Source organism: Cadophora gregata (genome assembly GCF_030347475.1).
Source record: "Cadophora gregata isolate MNR1 chromosome Unknown scaffold_14, whole genome shotgun sequence".
Taxonomy (NCBI): domain Eukaryota; kingdom Fungi; phylum Ascomycota; class Leotiomycetes; order Helotiales; family Ploettnerulaceae; genus Cadophora; species Cadophora gregata.
In genome coordinates, this window is record NW_026695937.1 from 941,946 (window position 1) to 959,719 (window position 17,774).

The 17,774-nt window shown below is 46.8% G+C and overlaps 5 protein-coding genes across 6 annotated transcripts; 2 read left to right on the top strand and 3 right to left on the bottom strand.

Annotated features, from left to right (window-relative positions):
- The first annotated feature begins 1,838 nt into the window (after window positions 1–1,838).
- On the top strand, window positions 1,839–4,835 carry ONS95_004381 (uncharacterized protein). The gene is made up of 5 exons (XM_058497741.1): window positions 1,839–2,682; window positions 2,733–2,830; window positions 2,878–3,451; window positions 3,529–4,273; window positions 4,332–4,835. The coding sequence occupies exons 1-5, from the start codon at window positions 2,415–2,417 to the stop codon at window positions 4,477–4,479; spliced, it is 1,833 nt and encodes a 610-aa protein (XP_058352469.1). The 5' UTR covers window positions 1,839–2,414; the 3' UTR covers window positions 4,480–4,835.
- Window positions 4,836–6,959: 2,124 nt separating this feature from the next.
- Window positions 6,960–7,343, bottom strand: ONS95_004382 (uncharacterized protein; the record flags this gene model as incomplete). Its single annotated transcript, XM_058497742.1, has 1 exon — window positions 6,960–7,343. One exon carries the CDS (start codon window positions 7,341–7,343, stop codon window positions 6,960–6,962), a length of 384 nt encoding a protein of 127 aa, XP_058352470.1.
- Window positions 7,344–8,993: 1,650 nt separating this feature from the next.
- On the bottom strand, window positions 8,994–10,514 carry ONS95_004383 (uncharacterized protein; the record flags this gene model as incomplete). Its single annotated transcript, XM_058497743.1, has 1 exon — window positions 8,994–10,514. The coding sequence occupies one exon, from the start codon at window positions 10,512–10,514 to the stop codon at window positions 8,994–8,996; it is 1,521 nt and encodes a 506-aa protein (XP_058352471.1).
- A 361-nt stretch (window positions 10,515–10,875) lies between these two features.
- On the bottom strand, window positions 10,876–14,617 carry ONS95_004384 (uncharacterized protein). 2 transcript variants are annotated; one of them, XM_058497744.1, is made up of 7 exons: window positions 13,263–14,617; window positions 12,929–13,161; window positions 12,742–12,870; window positions 12,443–12,688; window positions 12,126–12,389; window positions 11,915–12,077; window positions 10,876–11,865 (listed from the first exon to the last, which is right to left on the bottom strand). In XM_058497744.1, exons 1-7 carry the CDS (start codon window positions 13,303–13,305, stop codon window positions 11,483–11,485), a joined length of 1,461 nt encoding a protein of 486 aa, XP_058352472.1. In that variant the 5' UTR covers window positions 13,306–14,617; the 3' UTR covers window positions 10,876–11,482. The 2 variants fall into 2 exon arrangements, with proteins under 2 accessions (XP_058352472.1, XP_058352473.1); XM_058497745.1 differs by having other exon boundaries at window positions 10,876–11,472; window positions 11,525–11,865; window positions 12,929–14,617.
- A 1,713-nt stretch (window positions 14,618–16,330) lies between these two features.
- Window positions 16,331–17,321, top strand: ONS95_004385 (uncharacterized protein; the record flags this gene model as incomplete). The annotated part of the gene is made up of 6 exons (XM_058497746.1): window positions 16,331–16,399; window positions 16,457–16,495; window positions 16,554–16,828; window positions 16,898–17,008; window positions 17,059–17,186; window positions 17,242–17,321. 6 exons carry the CDS (start codon window positions 16,331–16,333, stop codon window positions 17,319–17,321), a joined length of 702 nt encoding a protein of 233 aa, XP_058352474.1.
- Between the last annotated feature and the right edge of the window lie 453 nt (window positions 17,322–17,774).

Here is a 17,774-nt window from a genome sequence, read left to right on the forward strand (position 1 = left end):
AAGTCCCTGCACCGGTCCGAGGGCCGAGGGACGCACGTTACAGTATAAAGTTGATTCCCTACTGCGGATCATTGTTTACAGCCACCCGATGGCCGGGGAGGCGGAATTCATTTTCTTAAACATAATTTTCGCCAGTGATTGGAACATGTCGCACAGCTCCCTCTGTACTACCACATTGGACGAGACAAATCGGGGATAGGTATTGTTCAATAGGCGATTCCCTGGACCTCGCAGAGAATCCTTATTTGGCGTATGATGAAGAACCATTTGATACCCGGATTGCAGAGTGGCTTGTAACTTTGCTGCAGAAAACGCAGAAGATGGATTCTATTTCCTATCGTGGTCCCGTGCAGATGCCGTGGTCACATGGCATAGATCCGGGGCCCCGGTGCAATCATTTGATGCATATCAAATATGTAGCGACTATCACATAGGAAATATTCGGGACATCGCATGTTATGTATGAGACGTTTATTCTAGATCGATCTAGATCTCGATCTGGATGCTGCTGGTACCCGCACTCACATTTTCTGGTATTCTCTTGTCCTTCATCTGGTAGAAATTTGGCGTATTGCACTTTGGATCACTCGTCACAGATTGGTCTTGAGACATCAGTGGGAATTAATGGTTTTAGTGTTCATCGTTTGCAACTCTATTCCGACGTCAGTCACACCAAGAAATGACATTGCACAAAGCTAGCGAGTAGGCAACCAGACCAAGCAGCTCGAATTCTGCTACTTGTTTCGGTGATAGATGCGGGTATTACCACATGACGACCTATTATGAACAGCCTAGTGAAACTCCATGCAGTGTAACGTGCAGACATCTGGTTGGATGTGTGGACAAGGGCGAGCCAATGGGGATTCGAAATTCTGCAAGTCTGCTTTTGAACAAGAATCCTCTATTATCACTTGATAAATTCAATACTCAGAACACAAACGAGGCCAATCATCCAACTCTGCAACTTTTTCTGTCGATATTGGAAGTGGACGTTTCAGCGTTGTTGATGTGCTAAGCGAGGTTCTCGAAAGCAGGCTCTAGTGGGTGCCTATCGATCCGACTTTTAAGTGGCCGTTTGAGGCACGACACCTAAATCAGGAGAAAATGGTATTTCTAGCCGCCACAGCCTAATAAAATAATCAATAAAAAGGTCAGGGGATAATAAAGAGCTGTTTTTCAAAGAATTGCCAAGACTGATAATATCTTGAATCATTGTGCGTTGTATAAATGTTCCCTCAAAACGTTGACTTCAGTGTTCTGCACGGCCTTAAACGGCCATTTAAAAGTCGAACCGATAGGGTGCCAGGCGGTGGCTGTGAACCCAACACAGCTGAAGCTCAAGCGAGCGCATCGAGTCAACACCAGGATTTCATACATATCTACAGCTTTCAGCTGAACATTCAATTTATATGTCTAATGTCACCTGGTGCTGCTGCTCGTGTATCTCAATTCTGGATGTGGCTACTACGAGGGAGAACTGACCCCACACATGCCTACTCGGCAGTAGTATCGCGATATTTTTGATTTCGAGAATAAAAACATGGTTAACATAAGATTGGACCTTATGTGTCTCTTCCTTGAACGGATTTTCCCCTGTGGTTTCTACTTTTCTAAGTTCTTGCTCATTCTCTCTTAATTTCTTCACTGCAGCTGGCGAGAGAGGATACGCATTCTTGGGGCAGCGCGAATATAAAGTCTGGGGTTTTCTTACGACAATTAAGATTACTATGGATAGAATATCAATCCAACAAAACGATGTCAGATATCTGCTTCCTGAAAGTTTCCTTCGATCCTCAATTTCCGCAAGAAAAATTATTGATGAGGTTGTGGACTCTTTGCGGGGCATGTCGCGGCTCCACTCTGACATATGTTGTGGCGTTTCCAGAATTGACGGCTTCGCTCAACCTCATCATCCATCCATTATCACTTCGCACAGTTCCCACCTCAATACTCAGACATTCTCATTATCTCCTCCAACCATATTCTATAGCGATTGTTTCTATCACTCGGAGGGTTCCTCCAGGAACAATAATCCATTCCATCCACCTTCCCATCTTGTCGGCAGCTTATGCCGGTAATATATACATGCCGAGATCAGTTACTTTATTCCTCTCAGAATAATTACCAAGACCGCCAACATCTCGCTTGCATCTCTACCTTGCAGCTTTGCTTGTCGTTTCCACGTTATTGTTATCAAGATGGTTGTCGATAGCAGTCGGCATGAATGAAGCTATCCAGGATTGATTGGCTTTCAACCCCGCATCTCCTACCGGCACCAGGGGCAAGCTCCTCTGCCGCAATTTATATGTCGTCATTATTATTGGTAACAAGGGGAAAATTGATGACAAGCAAGGTACCTCTGCTACTTCATTCGAAGAGCTCGGTAGCTTATCTTTGATTTGCCTAGGTTGGTGATGGAGATCGTCCAGGGCATACCAAACTGGATGAGGAAGCTCGTTGAAGATGCCAGGAACAATATAAAGCCGACCACCTCCGGTGCGGACATTGCACCTCAGTCTGAGAAGGAAAGTTTTCTAGGTAGGGAGGACTCATATGTGCTGAGGGTAGAAGAGCTTGCGGTTGTTAATTTGTACAATTGGACTGCCATGTCTTTCAAATTGCTTGTTGTGATCGCTCTGCTGTGTCTCAGTAAGGTGGGATGGTCAGCTCCAAGACTTCACAGTGAGTGCAATCTGAGTCATTTACAGAATTCGTATGCTTACAAAATACAGCTCAATCTCCTTCTTATCCAGATCTCATCGATGTCGGAGCTGAGGAGCTCATCGCCGGATTGGAGAGCGGTGCCTGGACGAGTGTCGACCTGACAAAGGCAAGCTGATTGAAGACTTTTCTTTGGGCTCGTACTGACGTTATCAGGCATACCTTCTACGTATTCAAGAAGTTGATGATATTTTGCAAGCTGTGATTGAACTCAACCCAGATGTTCTCTCCATTGCCGAAAGCCTCGATGCAGAGAGAGCCAATGGAACAATCAGGAGCGCTTTGCATGGTATCCCAATGCTAATCAAGAATAACATCGCGACACATGACCAGATGAACAACACAGCTGGCTCATATGCTTTGCTTGGAGCCAAGGTTCCCCGTGATGCCACTGTTGCTGCCAAGTTACGCGCAGCTGGTGTGATCCTGCTTGGAAAGAGTAACCTCAGCCAATGGGCTAATTTCCGGAGCTCGAATAGTTCCAGTGGTTGGTCGGCGTATGGAAACCAAACCACTTCTGCATATTTTCCAAACGGAGACCCAAGTGGAAGTTCGTCTGGAAGTGGTGTCGGAACTTCAATTGGACTCGCATGGGCATCTTTGGGAACAGAGACCGATGGAAGTATCTTGAGTCCATCCAGTGTCAATAACTTGGTTGGGATCAAGCCATCGGTTGGACTGACTTCCAGATCGCTGGTTATTCCAATTTCTTCTCATCAAGATACAGTTGGTAAGCGAGAAACTTTTATTATGACACAGCCTGGGTCTTCTTTCTGGATCGGGAGTACAATTTTTAACAGTGTACAGGTCCAATGGCTCGAAGCGTTTCTGATGCGGCGTACATCCTTTCAATCATCGCTGGCAAAGATGCATCCGACAACTACACACTTGCTCAGCCATGGGATACTCCTCCAGACTATACCAAGTCTTTGAACTTCTCCAGTCTTCGAGGAGCTCGAATCGGAGTGCCAAGAAAGGTCATCGCTTCATATCAAGATAACAGCAGTCTCCCGATGATATCGGCATTCAATGCTGCTGTCAAAGTGATAGAAAAAGCAGGTGCTACGATTGTCGAAAATGCAGACTATCCAGCTTGGGAAGGCTATCTCAGAGATGACAACGAAACTCTGGTGCTGGAAGCAGACTTCATCAGTGATCTTGCAGCCTACTTGGCTCAGCTTGAAACCAATCCAAACAACGTGACGAGCTTAGCCGATATCCGGAACTTCACACAAAGTTTCCAGCTAGAGTCATACCCAACTAGAGACACTGCTATTTGGGACGATGCTTTGTCGTTGGGATACAATAACTCAGACTACCAGTTCTGGCAAGCGTACCAAGCTAGTTATTACTATGGAGCAGAGGGTGGAGTCTTGGGCGCACTGGACAAGTACAATCTCGATGCATTAATCTTGCCGACAGACTTTGCATCTGGCCCTCCAGCAAGAGCGGGTTTGCCTGTTGTCACAGTACCGCTAGGTTCATACCCGGCAAACACTACAGTAGTGAAATCGCGATACTGGGACCTTGTCCAGGTTGGACCAAACATTCCGTGAGTTTGCATCCATCTAAATCGTGCCCCAAATTAAACGTCTTCTAACATTTTCTAGATTCGGGATCTCCTTCATAGGTGCCATGTGGAGCGAAGAATCTCTCATAGGATTTGCCTATGCTTTCGAGCAATGCACCCAGGTCCGTTCAAGCATCAAGCCATATATCTCTCCCACCATTCAACTTGCAGATGTTGTCAGTACATAAGTATATTATTTAGACTGTGCATATCACGTTGGCTGCACATAATGCGTTGGATACAAATCAAGAAGCATTGACGCAGATGTAAGGCAGTATTGAGGAGCTCTGCAGCGAGGCATCTGGAACTTATGCATAATACCGATAATATATTTTTCTATCAGAAATTTTGTGAGGTTTGCAAGCTCACCGCTCACACCGCTCTCTGACGAGTCTCAAAAACAACAAAGCCCTCGACTCGATTCTTGGCTCAGCCTCCGGATCCAGCCTCCGGACCCACCATGCAGATCTAGAACTTTGTTTTTACGTGAGATATGAGATAGAAATGATAAGTCTACAGTTGCAATGAAGCGATCTCCAGATTGAAGTTCCATCGAAAAAAAGCTTGTTTGGCTTAGTTCACAATGACTTCGCAAGTAGCACCCCTCTAGTTCCACATGAAAATTCTCCCGCTCAAGCCTTCTCCTAATCGATCCCCATTCTGGACACCGAGTAAAACTTCCCCTGACTCTAAAGAGCGGTCCGTCCCTTTCAGAAACAGGCACCGGCACGCAAAATTCTACATCCTGGAAATTGTTGATCCGGGCGGCGGGAAGGCACAGACAACAGCTGTTACCAAAGCGAGGAGTAAACAAAGAACGGGAATGTCGTCGCCCGATCCATCTCATTTGCCTAAGGTATTTCTGATGCGTTATTAGCTTTTGGTCCAATTGGAAACTCCATTGCAACAAGGCAACCAGATTGATGCATTCCAAGACAGCATCTCGACGAGTCAAATTCCCTTGCGCATTGACACCTCGAAACCCAGTCCTGGAGCCGAAGCCCCCTACCTTAGGCGAGACGGCTGCTCTCGGGCGGTCACAGACACGAGGCTGCAGTCGTGTTGTCTCACGGGAGTTGTTGTCTCTCGTTTCTAAGCACATGATGTTTTTGCCAGTGTATGCCTTGCTTGCCTTGAGCGTGCTTATCAATCTTTGGCTATGAACTTGAAGGCAAAATATTGAGAATATGCACAGTAACCGTGCAATAGTCAATCCAATCCGAAAGTGTCGAAGATAGGCGAGTTTTGGGGCGTTCAGACGCATTAGTTGACTTCGGTGTTCTTCCATAGATTCTAGAGTCTGGATACATGGCGGGGTAGGAGCAGGGCACTGTGCAAGGCTGTGAATGCCTCTCACAAGAAGCTTCGTCACTTGGAAGATCACGCCCATGTATTGTGGCTTCAGATACCATGCTTACTGGAGTCTACGTGGAAGTCTATCAACTCAGTATTCACAGGTTCAGAAGTGTGATTGATCGAGTCCATTCAGTGGTGGTGGGCCATGCAAGCCCGCTTCATCATTTTTGACATTAACTTTCAAAATTCACCGAATTTCACACGGCCCCCAAATGGCAAGATTATCTACTCTGGATAGGGAACGAGGCAAATCGAGGCAAAGACGCTAAGTAGGCCTCAAAATGCATTTTACAGGTCGGTTATATGAGGGAGTCTATCGTCATCCATCTTGCTCGTAAGTAGAGCTTCTTGGAATCATCAAGTTCAAGATTATGAAGCGACTGCGTGGGGTCGCCTTCCTCTTCCAGCGCCACACAGATAGGCTGCATATCCAGCTTTGGAGCCAGTCCATTGGCTTTATCTGCCCGTTATCAACTCTGTGCCTGATATATCGGTGACTTTATCAAAGACGTATCTGTATGCTAATCACTTCTCGTAATATTTGAGGAGTATGTATCGTAACAGATTTTGAAACATATGATCAAGTATTTGCTTTTAGTGTCGCGATCAGATGAAACGATTGCTTCTTTCCTCGTCCCCACGATTTTCATCACAAAGGAACATTATTGGATCTCCAGTTCAAGTTTGGTGGTGTACTGATGATCAAGATTACTCGTTAATCAGATCGACTCGCATGATGGGGCGTCGAATAAGCAACTGCACGAGGGAATTTTGGTGAGGCAACTAGTGTATATCTCCTCGTGATAGCCGAACAGCCAAAATCATGCATTGTACAGGACATGTTTCATTCGTGCTGGGAAATCTCTCGGTCATATGAAATGAACAAGTCTCCACGGCGAAATAGTCAGAGGTGCAGAAATCATGACATCGCTGTTGCCGAGGAAGCGATAGGAGATAGGTGAACGGCAATCGAATTCTCTCATGTCGAATGACTACCTGTAGAAAGAAGGCAAACTCCAGTCTGACTCTTTCTGCACTTCCTCGTGTCAAATGCCCTGTCAGAAGTACAGTACAGGTTTGTTCATGGGACTTCATGTTCTCGAGGATCTTCGCAAGGCTCTGTGCAACGACTCTCTAGTTCGAGGTGACCGAGTCGTGTGAGGATATATGGCTCCTCCTGCGGCATCATCAAATTCAGCTGGAAACTAACTTCATGTCGTGCATCGAATAGTAGTACGAGTATCATAAGGCTGGGAATCTCGCTGCCTATAGCGTCGAAGAGTGAGGCTTTGTCGTGCTGATGAGGCTGTAGTCAGCCTGGTGGCTTCGTGTGTAAGATGGGCACGAAATACGCCGAACTCATGATACTCGGTGTGTAAATCAGCATGACCATGACAGCTTCATCAGCGAGAGTATGTCGTGGAGCGGTCACTGTAAAGAGATGAGAATTTGGTTTATTTCTCTGAAGCTGCCTAGAACGAGGCAGCTTACTCGGGTGGTATGCCCTCGAAACCGAGAATGCGAGAGCTGGGAAACGCTCCGACATGAGGGAAGTTTCTAGATGTAACATTAGATAGAAAGCAAGTAGACTGAACTTGCCTTGCAATCTATCTCTTATGTGGATCCATGACTCCTCAATCCGTAATCCACGTCTTAGAATGGCGAAGAGCATGAAAGCTAGAATGAAGCGAAACATATACCATGATACAGCAACGAAACTGAGTACGGGCTTAGTGAAGCTCTCAAAGTAAGATTCTCGGCTTTCTTCTGACCCAAGGACAAAAGTGATCCATCTTCAATATACCATGGGCGTAGTTCGTACAATGATGCGCTCCTTTTGTTTATCTACAGGCACACGATACCAGTAGCCAGAACTTGACGAGTGCGTACTCCACAACAAGCTCCACATACACCCTGCGAGATATCAGATTACTTCTCAGATGTAGGAGCTAATGCCAAAAACCCTCATACTTCTAAATAGCCAATCTAAGAATACAATAAGTAGGTTCTAGAAACTCCTCCACCTCGCTTAACCCGATCAAAACAGCACTCACTCCCTTGATGACTCTTCCTTCGGGAGAGACGAAGATTTAGCACCTACCTCCACGCGGTGTTTCTTGGAAATCTCTCTTGAGGACTAAGACTGAATCACGACAGTTGAATTGACGCTCGCTGCATACTTTTCTTAAATCTCTTCTACGAATTCCACGGCTCGACGCGCCCCTTCCTCCTTCCCTCGAAACCTCAAGCACTCTGGTAGATTACTTCCTCTGATAATAGCCTTTCGCTACGAGAAAATCCTCAAGTAATCGAGGAGCAAAGGGGATATATCTGAAGGAAAGGGTAGTGACTTTCTAAAGGATATCGCGAGGTAGGCAGAGCTAGACTGAGGGGAATTCCTTGAGGCAAGGTTTTCAGGGTTTTCAGGGTTTTCAGGGTTTTCAGGGTTTGTGTGTGTACGCCTTGCTTGTTTAGCTAAATAAGGGGAAAACGGTTTGGATACCTTAGCTTGGGACCTAGCTAGAGGTCCTTTTGATACTATTTGAGGCTATTAGGGTTTTGTGCGAAAGCTCTAAATACCTACCCTATTCCTATATACTAGGAACAAAGCTCTAATCTTCAGAGAAAGAGGATAGATTGTTGCAACTGTTAGCAACTAGCGTTACAAACGAGGTCGTCTTCCGATAGGAAATGCTTTCAAGAGACTAGTTGTATACTATAAGAAGTATACAAGGAAGCTGAAATACCGTGGGATAAGAGACCTGGGACTACGAAACTCTGTATTCGTTACACTTTGTATATTTCTCTTGCTTAGCACGTCCCTATGCTTTTCGGGAGGCTTAGGAGGGAGGTCTATTAGCCTACTCTTGCTGGACGTTAAGAAGTATTATACTATCATCATGACTCTTCCTTCACCAAAATTACCACGCAAATGCTAGTATAAGTTGTGAAGAACTAGCTTGCAAATGACATGATCTCTAGATAATGTTCCAATACTTCACTTCTTAATGATAAATCAAGCGAGGCATATATTCACACGGATATTCACACGGATGACGCCGCCAGGTGATGATATTTGTCAAAGTTTCAGACGGGGCCCGATTTCGCTAGATAGATATTAGGCGAGGTAAATATTGATATTGTAGATACGATAGGCATGTTAGGTGGATTCATTTACAGCATCAGAGTAGATTCGATTTCGGATCAGAGAGTTTGGGTTTGAACGCTATTGCACTGAAAATTAACGAGTCTAGCTTTGCTATTTTCTTCCAACTCCTACAATGCAGCAATTATCTACCCAGACGTCGTCTCAACTGGACATCCCATATGACAAAGTCCAAAACCTCTAATTCAATGGCGCCTCAAACACCAGCGCAACACCATCATCTCCCGCCGTAATAATCCTACTTCCATCCCCTTGCACAAAGCCCAATACTCCACCACCCTCTCCTTCTCCCCGATGTCCCTTCCACTCCCTCACGAAACCCGAGTTCGCCATCCCAGTTCCACCTCTAGTATCCCACCTCCTCACCACTCCATCCATGCCGGAACTCGTCAACAGCCAGCCGCCACTGCTAGCATTCTTCACGAAATCCACCTTCACAACACTATACTCCTCATGCGCCTCCTTGATATGCCTGCGCACCGCCCACCTATGCGCCGAGTCAAAGAGCGCAATACTCCCATCCACACTCCCCGCAGCTAACAACGTCAACGGCGGCGGTGCAAAAGCCAGCGTCTCGATCCCATCACCCTGTGCCTTCAGATCCGCCAATATTTGCCCCGACTGCCCAGCCGACGCATTAACCTTTCCAGAAACCGCTTTCCCACGCGATATTTTCGCAGCTGGATTTGGCGTATCGGAACTCAGACGAGGGAGACCAATGACTTTGATGTTTCCTCCCGCGCCACCTACGACGACGAAATTTCCTGCGGGCGAGATAGCGACGCTGAAGAGACCGCCTTCGACGGCGAAGCGCTGGTCGAGAGAAGTGAGGCCGACGACGTAGGCGCTTCCTTCGCCCTGGGTGAGTCCTGCGCCAGCTGCTTCACCGAAAACGTCCCAGACGTAAAGACTCTCGTCTTCGCTGACTGTGGCGAGGAGTTTGCCGTCTGCGGACCAAGAGCCTGCGGTACAGGAGCCGGTGTGGAGGAAATAGCTTTGTACGATTACCAATGGTGCGTCCTTGTTCTTGGGGTCGACAGTGTAGACCCATACGGAGCCGTCGTTTGCGCCGAGGGCGATGGTGTTGGGCGAGGAGGGGTTGGGACATGCGGACATCCAGTTTATCTCTTCGACTTCTTGGACCTCTGCGATGAATTTCCATTTTGAGCCTGTTGTATTGGAGACATATCCCCGTAACTTCCCGTCTAGACCACCGGAGAATAGGAATTCGCCTTTTGGTAATGTGAATGCCAGCGCGTTGATCGAATCCGTATGTCCTTCCAGCTTGAAAATCGGCTCGAGAGATTTCCTCTCCACGCGCTCGTTCGGCGCAGATTGGTAGCTAGCTGGCAGAACAGGCGCAGCTTCTGGTGTGCAGTCAAATATATATCCTATTCCTCCCAGATCTTCGCCTTCGCTGCCACCCGTTGCGACGATAGAGGGGTTTGTGGGGTGCTGTGCGATGGTAAAGATGCTATCGGGGTGCTTGTCGAAGTGTGCGGAGGAGTCGTTCTGCAGTTGGATTTCTTGCATGATGTCGTCGTCGCCTTGTTCGTCTTCGTCACCATCTTCAGAACCGGAGTCCATCGCCGCGTCGCCGTCGGAATCAACAATTTCTTCTGCCGCTTCGTCGATGTCGAGCATGGCTGCCTCTTCACTCTCCCCGCTATGGGGGTCTTGGAGGTCTTTTGAGGACGACATTGTAACTGGTTGTAATTTCTTTCTTACGGTGAAATTGAATTTGTGAAAATAGGGAGGGATTGTGAGGGGGTTGGAGGGTTTAAATGCGGCGGGAGAGTTGGGAGAAATGAGTCTTGTTGGTTGTTGATTTGAAATCGAGTTTGAGCGAGCCCAAGAAAAAGTTCGGAGGGGTATTTTGCCCCGATGACAGAATGGCCCACTTTTCACGCAGCCTTATTTGACCCCGCGATTCTGACGAGATGGGCTGAGTACCTCCTACCTTAACGACGGGAAGTAAGGAGTTCGGACTCGGAGTAGTAAATTCCATGTTGGTGTTGCTCGAGTAAATACGCGAAGAAATAGAAATATGGTTTAGAAGCTGCACTGGAGTGAAGAGATACATCGTGCATTGGTGATACCATCTGCTCTTCTACCAGTGTAAATCTTCCAAGCTCCTGTGAAGGCTGTCCTCCTCCTTTTTCTCAATCTTCAAAAATCCAAAATACACTGCGGCACCACAAAGAAAGATTAACGCTGGTAATCTCGATATCAAATTCCAACCGAGATGTTTACACATCTCAATGATCTAAAAACCATCTACACATAACACCATCCAGCTGTCCTCCCAACTCCGCACCGGAATCTACAATTTCGCACCCTTCGCCCTCCTTGCCTCCTTCTCTTTATCCCTCAACAACCTTCTCAAAATCTTCCCACTGGGACTCTTCGGCACCACATCCAAGAACTCCACGCCACCCTTTAACCACTTATGCCTTGCTTTATGTTCCTCGACGTGTTTCTGAATGTCTCTGGCGATCATACGGTCGTTGTCTTCGAGGCCAACGGATGAAGACTTGACGACGAAGGCTTTCGGCACTTCGCCTGCTGCGTCGTCGGGAACGGGGATGACGGCACAATCAGCAACGGAGGGGTGCGTAAGGATGTGCGCTTCGAGTTCGGCGGGAGCGACTTGAAGACCCTAGAAAAAGTCAGATGAGATTGCATTGAGAGTAAGTAAGAATTAAACATGCCTTGACCTTGATAAGCTCCTTAATACGATCCACAATAGCAATATGTTCAGTCCCAGCCGGAGACTTGCGAATCACTGCTTCATCACCTGTGCGCATCCATCTTCCAAGACCATCGGTATCATCGATGAAAGTTTCCTGGTTGGCCTTGTCGTTGTTCAGGTAGCCGAGCACCACAGATGGGGATTGAACGACTAGCTCTCCTGGTTGTTCATATCCTGTAATCTCAACACCTTCGATGGACATGATCTTGGCCTTGTATCCTGGAAGAAGCGAGCCACTTGTTCCGAAGAATATATCGTTTTCAGAACTGGAGCATACTACCGTGCAAGTTTCTGTGAGACCTGGAATTCTATTAACATTTGACCGGCTTGATACGTTGAGAAAACCTACCATAGCCTTGTCTGATTTTCCATGACGGATAGATCTTTTGCAAGTCTTCTGCGGTTTCAGCACCGAGTGGTGCTGCTCCAGTAAAGATTGCTTGGACACTACTGAGGTCATATTTGGAGACAACCTGCTGGTTCTTTGCCAATTGGATAATGATCGGAGGAACCTGGACCATTAGCTGGAAGTTCTCTACAAACTTGCATTTAGACCTTACCAAGTACAAAGTTGTGATCTTATGAGTTTGAATAGCCTTCAAGAACGATTGAAGCTCAAACTTTGGGAGAATGATCACTCCATCTCCGCGATAAGTACTGGCTTGAGCAATCACAACCAAACCATAAATATGGCTGAGCGGCAAAAGTCCCAACCCAACTTCAGTTCTCTCATTCTCAGGCCTTTTGTCTCTGACGGGCTTTTCGAACAATCCAATCTGCAGAACATTTGATATAACGTTGCGATGGCTGATCATAACACCTTTCTGCAAACCAGTCAGCCATTTGTTGTTATCACCAGCAACACCACCACACTAACAGGCAACCCAGACGTTCCACTGGAGTAACAAAGATATGCTGTTTGTCGGGCACCTTGTCCCTTCTCCCACTTCAACTCTTCAAGCGCAGGAAGCTTGCTACCAGCTTCAATCAATTGCGATGCAGTCTTGAAAGGAAGCTGTTTATCTCCTGACAGCTCCTTTGGTAATTCTAGAATATAAATTCGCTCTTTTGGGATGCCGACAGCTTTGGCTGCTTGGAGAGAGGTTTCGAGGAGGGGTATACACTTTCGAGAAATTAGCGTCTGATATTTTGTCCTGTACTATGGGACTGACTTACTGTGAAAAGAGCCTTTGCCCCAGAGGACTTCAGCTGGAACTCCAACTCTGAGGTAGAGTATGCTGCGTTTGCTGGAGTCGCAATGCCATTAAGTCTGTGAATAGCATATGCTAAAGTCATAGAATCAACCTGCAGCAGTCAGCATCTCCCCTTCTGTCAATCCATATTTTCTCAGAGGCAAACATACAGTATTCAGAGCAAAGATTCCCACGACTTTATCCCACTCCGTCCCCTTGTTCACCTGCCATCCAAATTCCTTTGCCAAAGCCCTCGCCAGCTGATCGACCCTACCCACCATCTCCGACGCCGTATATGTCTTCCCTGAGAGGCCACATGTGAACGGATTTCTCGATTTCTTGAGAGGGCAGCGGCCGTAGGAGTCGTCTAGCATGAACTGGCTGATGGGGACCGTGTCGGGGACTGTGAGGGGTTGACTTAGCCATTCTTCTTTGCTAACTCATAGGTGCAGTCGCAGATGTCGCAGATTAGTTAAGACTGTAGAAAGCGTGTTTAGGGCTTACCATCGGGGAGTTTGGGCACCCAAGAGGGTGGTGTGAAGACCATGGTGAAGACGAGTTATTAATCTGGAGTGGAGCTGCACAGTCGGGTCGGGGCGATTCGAGGTAATCCTGCAGGGGTAGCTCAAAGTCTGTTCGTTCCTGCTTTCAATGGCTTGTAAAGCTCAACAGCGATGGAGGCACGCGATCTTGGATTCTTCTTCCGAAGCTGATGATATGTAGGAGAGTAAAACGGCCACAGGAGGAGAAATGAAGAGCTTCAGACTTCAGACAACTTGGAAGCAGCGCCTCGTCCTTTAGGTCCTTGGTACAGTACCCCCGGTTTCCCAAAGTTGCGGGGTCAGATCCGCTTTGAACTGCGGCCGACGTGTGAGCTGGGCCGAAACCGAGGTCAACATTCGAACACTGGGAATTTTTGGAGGACGACAGATGAAACCAGGCGGCACATATCCTTTTCACAGAACCACTCAGCAGAATTGAGAGATTTGTAGATGCATTAGATGCATAGAATATGGAGAGGAACGGTGATGATATGAGGGCAATCAATCTTCTCTGGGCAAGCATCGATATCAATGCTGGCTTGTCCACCATCAGCTCAATGCTGGGAGGGGAAGCTTGAGACCTGCTCTCGTGTCGTGCTCCCGTTCGTGCAAGCTCGAGAAGGTTTGGTAGCTCCGGATTAACGGAATTTTCCAGCGCACTGCTGATCTCTCACTGACAGTTCAGTTTCTTGTGCCCATGCTGCTCTTCTGCGGTCATTTACGCCCGTATCGTTTGTCGTAAGAGTGAGATTTGACGTCTCGCTGATGGATGTTATGTAGAAGCAGGGGCAGCTCTTCGGACTTTGGAGACAACAGGAGCCAGGATTCGGCTCCTCGGCCTGGATCATTGTCCGCCACAATAGGGTTGGAGGGAGACCCTTCATATTTTGGAATCCTTTTCTTTTGGTCTGCTCGATGAAGGAGATGTTTGTCTGAAGCTCAAGCTCAAGCTCCTGCTTCTCAATTGTTTTTTGGAATGGAATTTAGTGGGGATTCGGAGCTCTTGGCTGCTGTGAAGCTCTTGCAGGGATGAGCTCCAGCATACCTTACAGTATCGTCATCGTCTTCTCACACCCGCACGGACTGCTCAACTTTCCCGCCACTAACGACAACTATTATACACGCCGTGAAGGGCTCATGGAAAAATATCTAGAACGCGTCAAGAGAACGTTGGATTTTAGACGCTTTTGTTTTGGCTTCTTTTTCTTCATTTTGTCGCTGCCAATGGAAGTCGTACATGTGGACCCTAACACTCTTAACCACAAAGTCTCCTGAGCAAGACTGGCTTCACCATACCCTCTGATGTTGCAAGCAAGTGGATTCTGCTGGAAAAGAATACCAGTTGCAAGAGCTCCGTTGAGCGTCACGAAAGAAGTCTAATCATGAATTTACACTTGGAGTTCCTGGCCATCCAGTTCAGTTGTAAGAAGGCAGGAAGACCGAAGACGTTGAGTCGGCGGCAAGTCTCTGGCATGACCACTCCTAACATTCACACTGGAAATTGGCGGGCCATTCCTCTATTACAATTCTCGAATAATTTCATGTCTCTCTTATCTTAACAGAGGTGTCCTGCATTCCGTTCAACTCAGACCTATGCATATATACTGGACTCAGGCCTAGGAAAGTATACCCATGTTGACGAGCTTGGGAGGAACTGGGAACCTTGAGCATTAAGCTGAACGTTGCTCCCGAGGGCACTCCATGAAGCCTCTGGAATAGCTGATATTTCATGTTCATATATTCTTGTCTTTTACAAAGACACATTCATGTTTTCTGGCAGAGATCAGGAGCATACTTCATTGGAGACGGATTCAGATTCTTCACACTCTCAAGGCGAGATTGAATTTCAGCAGTCTATTCCGACCTTAAATTCTTCTTCTTTTCAAGTTAGGTGGAGAAGTGTCCACAGCATTGTACTCTACTTAAAAAGACGCGTCTTACTTGTTCATGTAGAAGCGCCTTTCACCTGGGACCGACTGGAGGAGCATCTTAAGCAATGACTTACTGCATGAAATTCGAATGTCCAAGAAATCCTAACAGCTTTTAAATTATCTACGTACATGGAGAAGACTCTGCGGTAGCGCTACTCCTTTTGAAAGAAGCCACCGGATATTTTTGGTTGAACTATATGTAGCCAAGAGTTTACTTCACCTCGAGTCAACAGAGAACCTGCCCAAGAAATCAACGAACCATTCTATTAAAAGATGCTTCAAAAAAATTCCTACGTTCTTTGACTTCATTGATGTAAATTCTAGGTTCTCGTCCTCAAGAGACGTGTTACTTTCTGAAGCAAATCAAGTTGATGAATCTCTCAACCTCAGAATTGGCCCGAGGTATTCTTCTTAGTGTTGTAAGAGGCTTCGCCCTCACACTTCAAGATGCCCTTTCTCTTGAAGACTCCCAAATACAACCCCACCAAAACAAACAATCGTTGATAGCCAATGTCTCACAATGCTAATGACATATACAGAAATACCTACTTCCTTACCGTGTCTCCGAAATGGCTCTTTCGGCATGCTGTGTGTATTTCCATTCAAACGCGTCTAAAAGTCCAATGCATGCAAATACCGAGTCCCTTGACAGAATGTTCAGACACGAACAGCTCCGAACTCGCGTTCCCCACGAGAGTGAATATGAAAAAGAGCATTCACATCCATGTCCTCTTCCTCTTCTCACCCCTCTTCCTGCCTGATCTAGAATTCATTCGGCCTCTAGCAACTCCTTTCACGTCTCTCTTTCGCCATTCGTAGACTGCTTCGAATGAGGCCAGCACTCTCAACGTACTAGCGTCTTTTCGAGGTCTTCCACGTGTATATATTCTCCTCCGTGCCTCGTCCTTTTCGAAGCTTCTTCGTTTGTTCAGCACTGCCTTTCTTTCTACATCATCACTTCTTTCTTCAATCTTCTTCGTCACACCTTACCTTAATTCAACTACGTTCACTAATACATACTTTCTGTATCCTTTCGAGGTATTCCTTTTCACAAGATTGTTATACCTCGAATTACCTCACCTCAGCTTTGGTCTTCGCCATGGGCCCCATCCATCTGAAACTTCAGCTGCCTCTGCCAAAGCCTTACACTCCTTTACCCCCCTCTTACGTTCACCCTCCAGCACTTCGACCTCTCCCAATTGGTCCAACCCGTCTTGTTCTTTAGCTTCCTGTCTCGCAGCGAGGTGGTCTCCAAATTCAACAGGTAATTTCTGGCTGTTCGCTTTTGAAGTCTTGGATTTCGAGTTTTAACATTTGCTTAGATTCTCTCCCAACCACCTCAGTCTGGTACTCGTGAAGGTGACACAATCCAGTCTCATATGCTTCAAACTGATACTACTCAAGTCGATTCTGCTCGACCTGACGCCACGCAACTTAGCAACGATGTTTTTGATGCCCAGCCATGTCGTAAGCGATCTGCCTCAGAGTCAAATACCAGTCAACCAGAGGTGAAGAAGGCCAAATTTTCAGAATTCGAGATTCAACAATCATCCTCTGCAAACCTCGAGTCAACAAGCAACCCACAAGACAAGCCAGAGTCCTTTGGAGAGCCAGAAGTCTGGGCAGAACAGCGCTAGCAACTTTGCGAGACACTTCATCACTACAGAGCCCATGAAGCTAGTGTCTATCAAAATAACAAAATCGCGTACGGTCTGTACATCGATGCTGGTGTCTCTCCCAAGGATGTTTTTGACAACGATATCATCATCACTACTCTGTAGGTTACCTCGGTCCAGATACTTGACTGCATTACTAATTATGGATCAGTGGAGGCGGCAAGGCTAAGAATGAAAATGGCGATGTCCAGCGCGCCAGAGATCATGCCATTGAGGGTCGAAACGACACTGCTTTCCACAATTGTCTGGAAAGGTTGCAGACTCTCTTAGTGATTGTTGGTTTGTACTTCCCACCCTCCGGTCGAAATTGCACAAAGCTGACTTCGGGTGACAGGCAAGAAGAATACAAACTGTCCAGTCAAGCTTCATTACAACTTCAATGTTTTGGGTCACGATCATATCACAGCTATGTGATATGACAAGTCCGATACCTGCTGCTGGATGTTTTTCTCCAGAGAGTCGATACAATTACCTAGCCATGATTCTCAGTCAAGGGATCCATCCACACCTCTCTTCCTTTTTCGGTTGCCCCGAGTCAAGTCTGTCTTTCCTGCCATAAGAGCACTGACCGAATCTACCAAGAAGAGTGGCTTTGCATGAGTCCTCAGTGCAATTCCTACTTCAAGAGGGATGGAATCACGATTGACGCCAGAGAATATCACTACAGTCAGGCATTTCTCAACGCTGGTTCCCAATTTACGGGCAAGATACCACTCGCTGTTGCCCCATACTTGCCTGATTCCACAGCTGGTACTCCAGTCACAGAATCCGTTCTTAAAAAATTCAAACAAGGCTTTGTCTGTTCTGTCTGTGGCTGCTGCAGTTGTCAGAAGCATTGGAATCATTGGGTCTGTGAGAATGACCGCT

Coding starts and splice junctions, on each gene's coding strand:
- ONS95_004381 (XM_058497741.1), top strand. CDS start 2,415: ATGGAGATCGTCCAGGGCATACCAAACTGGATGAGGAAGCTCGTTGAA. Junction 2,683..2,732: donor GTCAGCTCCAAGACTTCACA/GTGAGTGCAATC, acceptor TACAAAATACAG/CTCAATCTCCTTCTTATCCA. Junction 3,452..3,528: donor TTCTCATCAAGATACAGTTG/GTAAGCGAGAAA, acceptor AACAGTGTACAG/GTCCAATGGCTCGAAGCGTT.
- ONS95_004384 (XM_058497745.1), bottom strand. CDS start 13,132: ATGCTAGACGACTCCTACGGCCGCTGCCCTCTCAAGAAATCGAGAAAT. Junction 12,689..12,741: donor GGGCAAAGGCTCTTTTCACA/GTAAGTCAGTCC, acceptor ATTTCTCGAAAG/TGTATACCCCTCCTCGAAAC. Junction 11,866..11,914: donor GAAAATCAGACAAGGCTATG/GTAGGTTTTCTC, acceptor ATAGAATTCCAG/GTCTCACAGAAACTTGCACG.